The following is a 13,535-nucleotide window of genomic DNA, read 5'->3' as shown; positions in this document are numbered from 1 at the left end:
AGTGGAGAAAAGGCAGGGAGGCTATTAGCAAGACAATTAAAAAAAACAGGAGACTTCACTGACTATACCATGTGTTAGAGATATTCATGGAAAAAATTGTAACCACAGCCAAAGAAATTAACTAGGTGTTCAGGGATTTTTACAAAACTCTACATGTCTGATACTCCTCCAAACCTTGAAAAACTGGAAAACTGGTTTTCCCAAATTGAGCTCCCAAATCTATCCTCAGAGCAGACGCAGCACCTGGAAACCCCTGTTACAGAGGAGGAGGTGAGAAAGGCCATAAAATCAATGCAATCAGGCAAAGCTCCTGGGTTAGATGGGTTTCCCATTGAGTTTTACAAATTATATGTTGATATTCTAGCCCCCGTCTTAACACAGGTGTACTCAGAGGCCTTAGAAATAGGTAGTTTGCAGAACACTCTCAATGAATCAGTCATTTCTGTCATTCTCAAGAAAGGTAAAGATCCAGTGGACCCAGCCAGTTATCGTCCCATTAGCCTGGCTAATGTAGATTATAAAATTCTTACGAAAGTTCTTTTTATGCGTATTGAACATATTATTCCATGCATTATAGGTTCAGATCAGGTAGGATTTGTAAAAGGTAGATCTTTCTCTGATAATTTACAACACCTTCTCCACTTGATGTGGCAAAGCAGAGAGTCTGATGAATCCGTTGCCGCCTTCTCTTTAGACGCAGAGAAGGCGTTTGATAGAGTGGAGTGGAATTTTTTGATGTATGCGCTAGGAAGATTTGGTTTCGGACGAGGATTCATTAAGTGGATACGGGTAATATATGCTGAGCCTAAGGTCTTGGTTCTGACCAGTGGCATGGTTTCGTCATTTTTCAGTGTAACCAGAGGTGCAAAACAGGGAGATCCTCTTTCTCCATTATTATTTATTTTATTCCTGGAACCACTTGCAGTGGCAGTTAGAACAGACACAAGCATAAGAGGGGTGAGGGCAGGTGGTAGGGAGCATAAACTTTTTCTATATGCGGATGATGTCCTCTGGCTATCTGTAGATCCTGCTTCTTCGGCCCCAAGATTTTTTAAGACTATGGAAGCATTCTCTGAAATCTCAGGTTATAAAATTAACCTAGGTAAGTCAGAGGTAATGCCAGTGTCAAGAACGTGTCAATCGAGAATAAATGATACGCTTAAGTTTAAGTGGATTGACTCGGGGACGCAGTATCTTGGGATTCATCTTACCCCAAATATTGAAGATATGGTGCAAACAAATTATATCCCATTACTTCAGGGTATCAAGGCTAACTTGGAGAAGTGGAAACTGATTAATCTTAGCTTATGGGGAAAAGTTAACACTATCAAAATGATGGTAGCACCTCAGGTGAATTATATATCTATGATGGTGCCATTAATGGTCCCAAATTCTTTCTTTAAGCAATACAACCAAATTGTCAGAGACTTTCTATGGAACGGAAAGAAACCCCATCTAAAACTTGAAAAATTATTTATCATTAGAAGCAAAGGGGGGTTGGGTTTGCCTAATGTGGAGTTGTATAAAACGTCTTTTGAGATACTTAAACTCTCTAAGCACTGGTCTGACAAAAGGTCAAGTCTAGGTTGGGTGGATATAGAAAGGGAATTGATGCTTCCATTTGGGCCAATTGAAACATTTTCACAGATACTAAGGAGAAAGGGTCGGCTAAACCCAATTTTGAAGTGTTCCAGAGAAATATGGGCAAAGATACATAAACTACTTCATATACCCCACTCTAGACAAATGTATTCATCAATCTGGAACAATCCTTCTATTAAGATTGGTAGAGAAACAATCATATGGACTACTTGGCTGAACAAAAATATCAATAGAATTAGTGACCTGTATGTGAATGGCCTGTTTCAGACATTTGAAGAACTAAAACAAAAATTTGATCTGGAGAAAGCAGATTTCTGGAAGTATCTGAGGAGCTGTATAATGAGCTTAAAGATCTCACCTGATGACACAAATACGTTGGTTGAGTGTTTCAAAATGCCTGGATCTAAGCGTAATGCCTCTACTATTTATACAATCATAGCTGATGATATGTATGGTGATACTAAGCACATAAGACGAATCTGGGAGAGAGACTTGAATACGAGGATAGATGAGGAAGCGTGGGAGGAACTGGTAAAGAATGTGGGTTGGTCTGTGAGGGATGCAGTCAATAAATTCCTGCATTATAAAGTCATTCATAGATATTACTATACACCTGTTAAGCTCCACAAAATGGGATTGATGAGGGATAACAAATGCTGGAAATGTGTGAGTGACACAGGTTCATTTTTACATCTTTTGTGGGACTGTTCTTTTGTTTTTCCTTTTTGGAAACAAGTGCTTCATGTAATTGGAGAATGGCTGGATACATCACTACCAGAATCCCCCCGATTATGTCTACTTGGAGATCGATCTCTCCTACCACCTAGTGTGTCAAAGGCGGAGGCTGCCCTGGCCTCAGCTGGTTTTATTATTGCGTTAAGAATTATCCTCCGACACTGGAAGAGTCAAGTGAGGCCTGGCTTTACAGAATGGCTGACATTAATGACAGACACTGCCTCGTTTGAGAATCTCATTGCCAGACTGAATGATGGTAAGGGAAAATTCTATAAGGTATGGTCTCAGTTTTTGCATTTTATACGATATCAATGGTCTCAGAACTCATAAGTGTACTGAAAATTCCATTGCATGCATTGAACACCACCTCTTTCCCTTTTATTTTATTAAGTGCAGTGTTTCCCCTCCTATATGACCGACGAGGTGGGCCGCCTCGCTGGTATAGGCGACCGCCTCATTACAATTTTGCCGACATTGCCGCCTCACTGGTCCGCGCCAAAAAAAAAAAAAAAAAAAAAAAGTAATGCTAAGTATTAGAAAGCATTGACACATAAGTCCGGTATATTCGCCGCTGAAATCAACAAGCCAGAATGGCAGCCTTTTCTCGCCATGGGTGAAGACAGCAAGGCACATCCCCATTGATCGGTAACACTCAGTTCTCGTATGACATCCCGCGAGATCGTGTAATAAAGGTCGGTCGTTCCGATTGGCGAACGTTCCTAGCGTCAACAAGCATGGCGGACAAGAAGCGGCAGCGCTCCATCGTTTGGTTTTTCGGGGCTAAAAGCTGACATATGTCAAATTAAGCATCAAAACTATCGCATGTCATCAAAATGAAGTGAGCAACGCAGTGTAGGCATCGATCTCACTTCCTTTACTGAGTTTGCTTACTGTTTTGTTGTCCGCGGTGATACGAATTGACAGTGACTGCAAAAATGGCTCCCGTTAAAACATTTAGGCACGACAAAGCCCGTTCTCACGAACGAGACAAATGATTTCAACGGAATAAAAAGTTCCTAGTTTCTTTTGATAAAATGATTTACAGAGTGCCCGAAATTATATCATTCAATGGCAAAACAAATTCTGTGTTCAAATTCTAGTTCTGTGCTCAAAAAGGTAACGGTTTTGAAAACAGAAATAACTCCTTCAGAAAACCAGTTGTTAACCCAGAGCTGAAGTTTTCTTTCACATTTTTAAGTAAAATGAAGGTCATGACATAACCTTTTTATTATAAATAAAAATGAAGTGGGAATTTGGTACCTAACATGTAGTTGTTTTTAGAAAAAAAGTAAAAGTCACCACTTGATTCCAGATTCAAGTCCTTTGTCATCTTTTTCAAATTTGTAATAAGAACTGATGTGGCATTTTGGAATGGCTTGTTGAAATCTGACCAGAATATAATAGACTGGACTAGTTGACATGTTTTGATCGCATGGACAAGTGGGTTTATATTTGTCATATTTTCTCCCTATCACTAATTTTTAGAAAAGAAACATGAAAATTTTATTTAATTTAGTTTTTGGAAATGGCTACAAATACAACAAAATGTGCTCCAAATTGTGCCAGAATGCCCCATTTTGCATCTTGATTTTCAAAATTTCATGGTGTTGTGTAGGCAAGGGCCCCACCACCTCACAGCCATTTCAACCCAGGGGAAACACTGAAGTGTACTTATTTTCCCTATGTTAATTACTTATTTTTATTTTATTGTATTAATTATTATCAGTAGTAATAATATTAATCTGAACACTATTGTTTAATTACTTCCTTTTGTTAATTAGTTAATTATTTTATTTATTACTATTATCTTTGATATGTGTATTGTATTTTCTTTTGGCCAAAGTTGTACTATATATATATATATATATATATATATATATATATATATATATATATATATATATATATATATATGTATATATGTATGCTTGTATAATGTTGATTGTTGAAAAAACAATAAAAAACTTTAATTGAAAAAAAAGAAGAAGCACAAAACACCCACAACGGATCACGAAACAACCATGCAGAGGTGACAAATGAAAACAAAGAGATGAAAATGGCGACAGTGAGGAAGAGACACAAAAAACTACACAGATAACACAACTGAAGACACCACGTGACTACAAAGAACATGGCTACAAGGGTTGTGTTCCCCTTCAGTGTGGGGTCTTGTTCTGCTGTAAGAGGGTGGGGGGGCTTTCACTTGTCTGTGCCCAGGGGTCCATTGTTTTTATGATCCATCCATGAGGTTGTGTACTTTGCAATTCACAGTTTTAGTAAGGTGAATGTAAAACTGTCTGAACTGATGGTGGTGGGGTCAAAAAGATTTTTTGTAGATGAAAACTTTAATATACACTACCGCTCAAAAGTTTGGGGTCACTTAGAAATGTCCTTATTTTTGAAAGGAAAGCATTTTGTTTCAATGGAGATAACATTAAATGAATCAAAAATACAGTCTACACATTGTTAATGTGGTAAATGACTATTCCAGCTGGAAATGGCTGATTTTTAAGGGAATATCTACATAGGGGTACAGAGGAACATTTCCAGCAACCATCACTCCTGTGTTCTAATGCTACATTGTGTTAGCTAATGGTGTTGAAAGGCTAACTGATGATCAGAAAACCTTTGTGCAACTATATTAGCACATGAATAAAAGTGTGAGTTTTCATGAAAAACATGAAATTGTCTGGGTGACCCCAAACTTTTGAATGGTAGTGCACTTTTGTTTTGTTTAGAAGGATCAACAGAACCCTTATTTATGCTGTCATTTTTACAGTTACATTAAGATGCACCATAAACTCTGACTGGATTCTACACACATCAGAATTAGCATCCCATCTGTGGATGGGCAAAAAAAAGATTGGAGTTTAAATTTTTAGATTATTATTAGATTTAGGGGGAGCACAGGGAATGCACCCCCTCAATAATTAGAACACGTGCATTAATAGCTAAAAAACGCTATGATATTACCAATAATCGCGACAATGGGGTGGTTCTTTTTCCTTCATTGCTGGGTTTTTCTTCACTCTCAGAATGTGAATTATGAGCTCAAACAACCACACCACCACCATAATGTATTGCATGTACTGTTTTTTCCTTTAGGTTAATGAATATTTTTCAAACATAAACTGATGCAGAAAAAGAAAAAATTGGCATATAAATGCTCAGCAGAATGCAGGTAATTGTTTAGTGCTCAAAGCTTTTGGACCCAGCCCTGGCAGGACTTTTTGGAACTGAAACATGTCCTAGTGTAATTAGCCGGGAGCCTCCATGAGTTGGGTCTTCTGGTGGTGTTATAGAGAGACCCAGCTGGTGGAGCCGATGGACAATTTTAGAGGCTAAAGCTGCAGGTAACAAGAGGACGTTGGGAGAAATGATAAGGATTCGACTGCTAACTTGCGTTCTGAAGGATCTGTAGAGCATTCTGTGTGGAGTACACCATGATAAAAAGTAAATTTACTCAGGTACTGCACTTCAGTACAGTTTTCAGACACTTCCAGCACTTTAAGACTGTTTTGTTCAGTTTCAGAGGTCAGTGTTGAAGTGTTTACTGCATTGTATTTGTTTATTTATAGCTTCTATACTTTCATGTTATGGTATATAATAATATGATTTTTACAAGAGAACATATGTTTGATAGTCACATTTCTTTCAGCCCTCACCTACACCGATCAGGTGTAACATTATGACCACCTGTCTAATACCGTGTTGGTCCACTTTATGCTGCTAAAACTCCTCTGACCCAGTGGTTCATGGACATAGGACCTCTGGGGATGTCCTGGGGCACCAGGATGGCAGCAGTGAATTCTGTGGGTTGCATGGTGGGACCTTCCTAGATCAGGATTATCCTGGTACATCCCACAGATGCTCAATAAGATTTGGATCTGGAGAGTGTGAAACCCAGGTGAACACTTTAGCTGTGTCATGTCGTGTTTTGTGTTGTGTCGGGGTGTATTGTCCTGCTGAGGGTGGCAACTGGCATCAAGGACTGCTGTTGTCATGGGGGGTTGTGGAGTTGGACACTGACCCCAAACCTTTGAACGGTAGTGTATATCTGAGCAGTCACTTACAGTAACTTTAACAACAACAACAATGTAGCTAATAATTACATCACTCAAAATGCAAATGTGTAAATTGCAATTGAGGCTGCAACTAATGATTATTTTCAGTGTTGATTAATCTTTCCACTGTTTTCATGATTATTAGATAATTTATTTCTGTTTAAAATTACAGATGTCAAATGAGTAAAAATGTCATTCAAAAGAATTTAAGTTTAAATTCAGTCCTCTGTACTTGTAGCCATGGTTGTGTTGTTTCCATAGAGGTGCATTTTTCTTACAATTCGTCAATAAGCCATTACAGCTGTAACTGATTAAACTATAATTTAGTGGGTCTTCTAGTGTGCAACAGGCCTCCAAAACTCTACGTTTGAATAAAAAGCAGCCAGAACTGACGTTTATTCTTTGTTTCTGGATGTGACTCATCTTCCAAAATCAGTCATTATGGTTTCCAGCTGTAAACCTTCATGTCTTGTGTATGCTCAACTGTTAGACAGCAGCACAAGTCAGCACTGTCGGAAATCCAGCAATTGTCTACTTTCCAGTTAGATTTCATACAATGAAGAGGAATTGCAACATACTATCTTACTTGACTTTCAACCTAGTCATGATTACAGGCCTCACTCCAAAACAAAATTCCTTGCAGCTTCTATTGTCAGAGCCAGCTCTTTTATTCTGTTTGAATTGAGACCTAAAACCTCTACATGAGCTGGTTTACTTTAGCAAAGTTTAGTTTAGAGTGCAGCCTAATTCCTGGCTTTGTGCATGGAAGTGTCAGCAGGCTGTGTTTATACAGAGCAGAAAGGAGACAACAAGGGAGAATTAGAGGGAAATATACCTACTGGATCAATAAAAGAAACACAGCATGGCTCAGAAACAGTACACAGAGGAGCAAGTTGTCAACCATCCATCCACCTATTATCTATACACCGTTTAATCCTCATTAGGGTCGCAGGGGAGCTGGAGTCTATTCCAGCTGACTGAGGGTGAAGCTCACCAGTCTGTCACAGGGACAAACAATCACACTCGCATTCATACCTGCAGACAATTTAAAGTTACCAATTAACCTTAGCATGTTTTTGGACTGTGGGAGGAAGCTGGAGTACCCGGAGAAAACCCACGCATGCACAGGGAGAACATGCAAACTCCCAGATCCTGGGAAGGCCAGGATGCGAAACAGGGATCTTCAGGCAAAAGTGTTAACCACCAAGCCACTGTTCACGTTGTTGAACAAATGTTGGAAAAATACATTCCACATGGTGAAACATCTCTCTAGAGCCGATGTGCAAAGTAGTGTGAAAAGCTTGTAGAGGCTGTAAAAATGTAAATAGCTAAACATCGTATGTGGAGCCTCCATATTTGTAGCATTGGTAACACATGTGGGCAAAATGTTGGACATATGGATTAATGGAATTTCATTTGTTGTAAATTAAATTATCAAAGAACTTCAACTATATGCAGTGTCATACTGCTGCACAGAAGACATTTTAAAGTTCTTTCGACTTCGAACGATGGTTGTGTTGTTTCCATGGAGGTGCAGGCCTTTATATTGCAGTGAAAATGAACCCACAGTGAAGAAAACTGTGACAGGACCAAAAACATTCATGAACGGGGTCACCTAACAAACAAGAAAAGTACACAATCATGTGATCGTCAGCAGGCAGCTGATGTAGTGTTCACTTGTTGTCATAGTTACAGTGACGCTGTGTCACTATCTCACAATGATACAGAAATCTTTAACAAATCTGTGGATCCAGACTATAAGCTGCATCACTGCCAAAATCTAGCCAGGTGGTCCTTGTGTCATTTCTGACATTCCCTGAAAATTTCATCCAAATCCATTAGTCCGTTTTTGAGTAATGTTACGGAAAGACAAACAGACAGACGGACAGACAAACAAACACCAGTCATCACATAACTCTGCTGTGATCTTTGGCGGAGTAATTATTTTACATTTTTAAAAGACCCTTTTTAAAATCCACCACAACAGATTATTATATAAGTTTACAGGTATACAGTGGGTACGGAAAGTATTCAGACCCCTTGAAATTTTTCACTCTCTGTGTCATTGCAGCCATTTGCCAAAATCCAAAAAGTTCATTTTATTTTTCTCATTAATGTACACTCAGCACCCCATCTTGACAGAAAAAAACCAGAAATGTAGAAATTTTTGCAAATTTATTAAAAAAGAAAAACTGAAATATCACATGGTCATAAGAATTCAGACCCTTTGCAGCGACATTCATATTTAACTCACATGCTGTCCATTTCTTCTGATCCTCCTTGAGATGGTTCTGCTTCTTTACTGGAGTCCAGCTGTGTTTAATTAAACTGATTAAACTTGATTAGGAAAGGGACACATCTGTCTATATAAAACCTTACAGCTCACAATGAGAATCATGGGGTCAAAGGAACTGCCCAAGGAGCTCAGAGACAGAATTGTGGCAAGGCACAGATCTGGCCAAGGTTACAAAAGAATTTCTGCAGCACTCAAGGTTCCTAAGAGCACAGTGGCCTCCATAATCCTCAAATGGAAGAAGTTTGGGACGACCACAACTCTTCCTAGACCTGGTCGTCCAGCCAAACTGAGCAATGGTGGGAGAAGAGCCTTGGTGAGAGAGGTAAAGAAGAACCCAAAGATCACTGTGGCTGAGCTCCAGAGATGCAGTCGGGAGATAGGAGAAAGTTCCACAAAGTCAACTATCACTGCAACCCTCCACCAGTCGGGGCTTTATGGCAGAGTGGCCCGACGGAAGCCTCTCCTCAGTGCAAGACACATGAAAGCCCGCATAGAGTTTGCCAAAAAACACATGAAGGACTCCCAGACTGAGAAATAAGATTCTCTGGTCTGATGAGACCAAGGTTGAACTTTCTGGTGTTAATTCTAAGCGGTATGTGTGGAGAAAACCAGGCACTGCTCATCACCTGCCCAATACAATCCCTACAGTGAAACATGGTGGTGGGAGCATCATGTTGTGGGGGTGTTTTTCAGCTGCAGGGACAAGACGACTGGTTGCAATTGAAGGAAGGATGAATGCGGCCAAGTACAGAGATATCCTGGAGGAAAACCTCTTCCAGAGTGCTCAAGACCTCAGACTGGGCCGAAGGTTCACCTTTCAACAGGACAATGACCCTAAGCACACAGCTAAAATAACAAAGGAGTGGCTTCACAACAACTCTGTGACCGTTCTTGACTGGCCCAGCCAGAGCCCTGACCTAAACCTAATTGAGCATCTCTGGAGAGACCTCAAATGGCTGTCCACCAACGTTCACCGTCCAACCTGACAGAACTGGAGAGGATCTGCAAGGAAGAATGGCAGAGGATCCCCAAATCCAGGTGTGAAAAACTTGTTGCATCATTCCCAAGAAGACTCATGGCTGTACTAGCTGAAAAAGGTGCTTCTACTCAGTACTGAGCATAGGGTCTGAATACTTATAACCATGTGATATTTCAGTTATTCTTTTTTAATAAATTTGCAAAAATTTCTACATTTCTGTTTTTTTCTGTCAAGATGGGGTGCTGAGTGTACATTAATGAGAAATAAAATGAACTTTTTTGATTTTGGCAAATGGCTGCAATGACACAGAGTGAAAAATTTCAAGGGGTCAGAATACTTTCACTACCCACTGTATTAGACATGGGTTTGTTTTAGTTCCAATTTTGGCTTTACTGAAACACCAATTGAGTCAGACTTTGTATTCTTTCCCCCAATAATTGCTCACATTACACCTCAGAAGTTCTTCTCTGTAAAGCAGCTCAGATCTCAAAAAAACAAACTAACTTGGACATCAACAAATCTGGAAGCACTTTCCAAATGCCTCAAGAAACCAAGGTCATCTGTACAGCAGCCAGCTTGCTGCTCAGTGCTCAGAAAGGAGTTCTGTCTCTTAGAAACAAACTTACATTTGGTACAAAAAGTGCAAAAATCAATCCAAAACAGCAGCAAGTATGTACAGTACATTCACAGGAGAACCAAGTCTGTCTCGATATGACCTGAGAGCCGCTCAGCAAGGAAGAAGCTCCAAAAGTGCATGAAAAAGCCTGACTGTAGTTTTCAGCTTCACACAGGCATGTCTTCTGCACTGATGAAACAAAACAGAACTGCCTATATTCTCCTACTGTCAGACAATTCTCCACAGCTCTGTGTCAATGCTGCACTTTTTAAAGTAACTCAAAGGATCTATTCCCACCACTTGATTAAATGCTTTCTTGCAAGATAAAATATTTTAGGTTTCAAACATGATTTTGAACCATTGACATAATGATGCCTATAATGTAATTTCAGAGTTTGTTCATTAAAAATTGATGTTAATAAAAATTGACTTGATGATTTGATTTTTCTTTACCTCAAGTTCAGATGCAGATAGCAGAAAGGGACAAGAAAATATGAGGTGGAATAGGAGATTTATGTCTGAAATTTACATCCTGCCAGTTAAACTGACTATACTGACCACTATTATGTTTGGAAGAATAATGGTGAGGCTTACAAGTCAAAGAACACCATCCCTATTGTGAAGCACGGAGGTGGCAGCATCACGTCATGAGGACATTTTGTTGCACGTGGTATCAGGGGTTAAACAAAAACTTTAGTTTAAATGTGCTGAACTACGTGTCTGTAAACACAAGTATAAAACCTCTATTTGAAAAACACTTTGAAACCCCCACTTTATCTATACTAATTTGTATGTGATGTCTTTGGTTTACGATTTATTAGGTTTCTATGGCTTATATGATTGAATTATTATTTAATGATATCATTTTTGTCATTTTTTTTTGTTTTCTTGTTGTAACTTTATCGTATTTCTTGTAATGTTTCCCTTGCTTTTGCTTGTCTGTCACAGCACATCGTAAACGCTTGCTTTAGAATATGAATATGCAGCTGAACTAAACTTCCTTACAAACAGCTGTCCCACCATCCTTTACCTTAGGATGAAATGTCAGAACGAGGCTCCATGCAGGACAGATATTCTCCGTGTTTACCTGTTGGAAGCTCACCGGATCCTCATCTTTGCGCTCCAGCTGTGGCTCCGCTGCAGCTGTTGCCGCGTCGTTGCCGCCCCCGCTGCCGCTGTTGCCGCTGCTGCCGCTGCTGCTGCCGGGCGGCTCGGCAAGTCTCTCCAGGCACGCAGAGCCCAGAGAGGAGCTCTTGTGGTGGGACTGCACCAGCTGAGCTACCGTGGGTTTGTTCGGGCTGCCGGACTTGTGCTTGACGGACGCCTGCAGCCTCTCCCGGCCGACTCCGGAGCCGCTCCCGGCCGCTTTGCCGCAGAGCTGAGCCTCCTTCGCCTCCACCTGGGAGGAGAAGAGCAGGTCGGGCTGCGAGGAGGAGATCACCCGGTCCAGGGCGACGTTCTCCTTCCGCTTCATCTTCCTGAACATCCACATGCCGCGCTCCTTCTTGTCGTCGGGCTCCCTGGAGCCCAGTTTGGGGCTGAGCAGCGGCTTGGCTCGAGCTTGAAACTGTTTCCACATCGTGTTTTGTTGGGACGCGCCGCTCTCACTCTCGTCCCCGTCGCCCCGCTCCATTCCCGCCTCTTCTCGGGGCTACGACAGGCTGACAGATCGACGGAAGGGCTACTGATGCTCCGAGACTCTTACGCAACCTGTGTTCACCTTATTGCACCGCATCACACCGGCACAAACACGGTGAAACAGGCGCACAGAGCCTCGACATTTTGTGGCTGCACCGCTGGAGCTCAGCGGGGTCGTCCAGCCCCTTTTTGCACGGAAATATTTACACCAGCAGGGCCGCTCGTAGCTTAACGTGGGTCCCAACTCAAGATTCCTCCCCTCCCCCACCTCCAATAAGTTTGAAGTGGCATCAGCTCAGACTTAATACACTCCACATGCAGCCAATCATTAAAGCTGGGGAGCCTCATGAACACAGTCTGCAACCAAATTCACATCCCTATGGGGCATGAAAAACAATCAGTGTCCCCCATCTGGGCCCTTTCTGAGTCAGATGGTTTATTTTTTTTATTTTTTGATGTCCAGTCATTTTAAAATATTTTAATGTATCCATTTCTCATAAGGTTGATGCTACGGGTACCCGTAGCATCTGTACTAGAGGTACGGACAGTTAAGGTCACTGAAGAGCTGGCGCCGGTTAACTACTATTTGCTGCACATTACAGGCAGTTTATATGAATGACTTTGACGGCGAACATTGTATAATTTAACCAAAAATACACTGTCTCCTCTCACACTTTAGACATTGCAGTTTTTACGCTTTTAGACGCCGTGTATAAATTGTTTGAAGTCCAGTTCCTATTAATTAGTTTACCGCGTTCAGTGGTGGAAGCGGCTGACGAACTCCATTGCAAATGTTCCCATTTAATTTCGGATGCTAATTTACAAGATAAAGTTAAGGATGTCGAATATGAAACAAACACTCGTGAATGGTGAGAAGCAGCTCTTTAATTCGGCATGAATTAAAAAAAAACCACAAACTCGATTTACTGTGATATTGTGAGATTTGTTTGTGGTTATGTAACTTAGCCATTCAACAGAGTCCGCTAACATTAAAGTGACTGACGTGCAGTGTCTGTGTTGACAGACGTAGAAAATACGTCAGGGTTTTGTTTAGGTTGTTATTATGTAATAGTCTGTCACTACTTTTGAAGGTAAAAAAATACTTGTAGTTTGCTGGCTGTTAGTTCCGCCATTTGTTTTGTTTGCTGTTTGTGCTTTATTAGAACAGGGTCACGTGAATAAAAAGTTTTGCTATTTTTAATAGTAGTGCTGATTTCAACCCCCAAATCGCTGTCCGTGAAAAAGTCAGATAATGATATTTATAAGATATTATGCATGATAGAAAAGAGAACAGCAGATGACTGACATGACAGGCTCGGCACGCAGATTCACCTCGAATCACGGAAGCGCCTTCATCACTCCGATTACTAAGCCGGCTCATTAATATTTATGTACGTCGGATTACCAGCCAATCACAAAGCGCGTTCATCAGCCGGCTCATTAATATTCATGTACGTCTCATTAATATTTATGATAAGGGAAAGTGCCGTATCCGTAGGCCACAGGCTACGGGTACGGGTCCGTATCTGTAGACACTACCTTCTCATAAAGCCATGCAAAATGCTGCTTTCATACTGTGAAGAAGGATGACAGGACCAGGCAATC

General features: G+C 40.8%; 1 protein-coding gene across 2 annotated transcripts in view; it reads right to left on the bottom strand.

Moving 5' to 3' along the window:
- mctp1b (multiple C2 domains, transmembrane 1b) overlaps positions 1-12,243 on the bottom strand; it is a 60,793-nt gene extending 48,550 nt beyond the window's left edge. Inside the window, exon 1 of one of the 2 annotated variants that reach the window (XM_022202863.2) lies at positions 11,380-12,243. In XM_022202863.2, coding sequence (XP_022058555.2) covers positions 11,380-11,925 — 546 coding nt within the window. In that variant the 5' untranslated portion in view covers positions 11,926-12,243. The remainder of the gene's footprint in view (positions 1-11,379) is intronic. The other variant, XM_022202862.2, reaches the window with a different exon arrangement.
- Between the last annotated feature and the right edge of the window lie 1,292 nt (positions 12,244-13,535).

This window comes from Acanthochromis polyacanthus, chromosome 18, assembly GCF_021347895.1.
Source record: "Acanthochromis polyacanthus isolate Apoly-LR-REF ecotype Palm Island chromosome 18, KAUST_Apoly_ChrSc, whole genome shotgun sequence".
Classification (NCBI taxonomy): Eukaryota; Metazoa; Chordata; class Actinopteri; family Pomacentridae; genus Acanthochromis; species Acanthochromis polyacanthus.
This window is presented reverse-complemented; position numbering and strand designations above follow the sequence as displayed.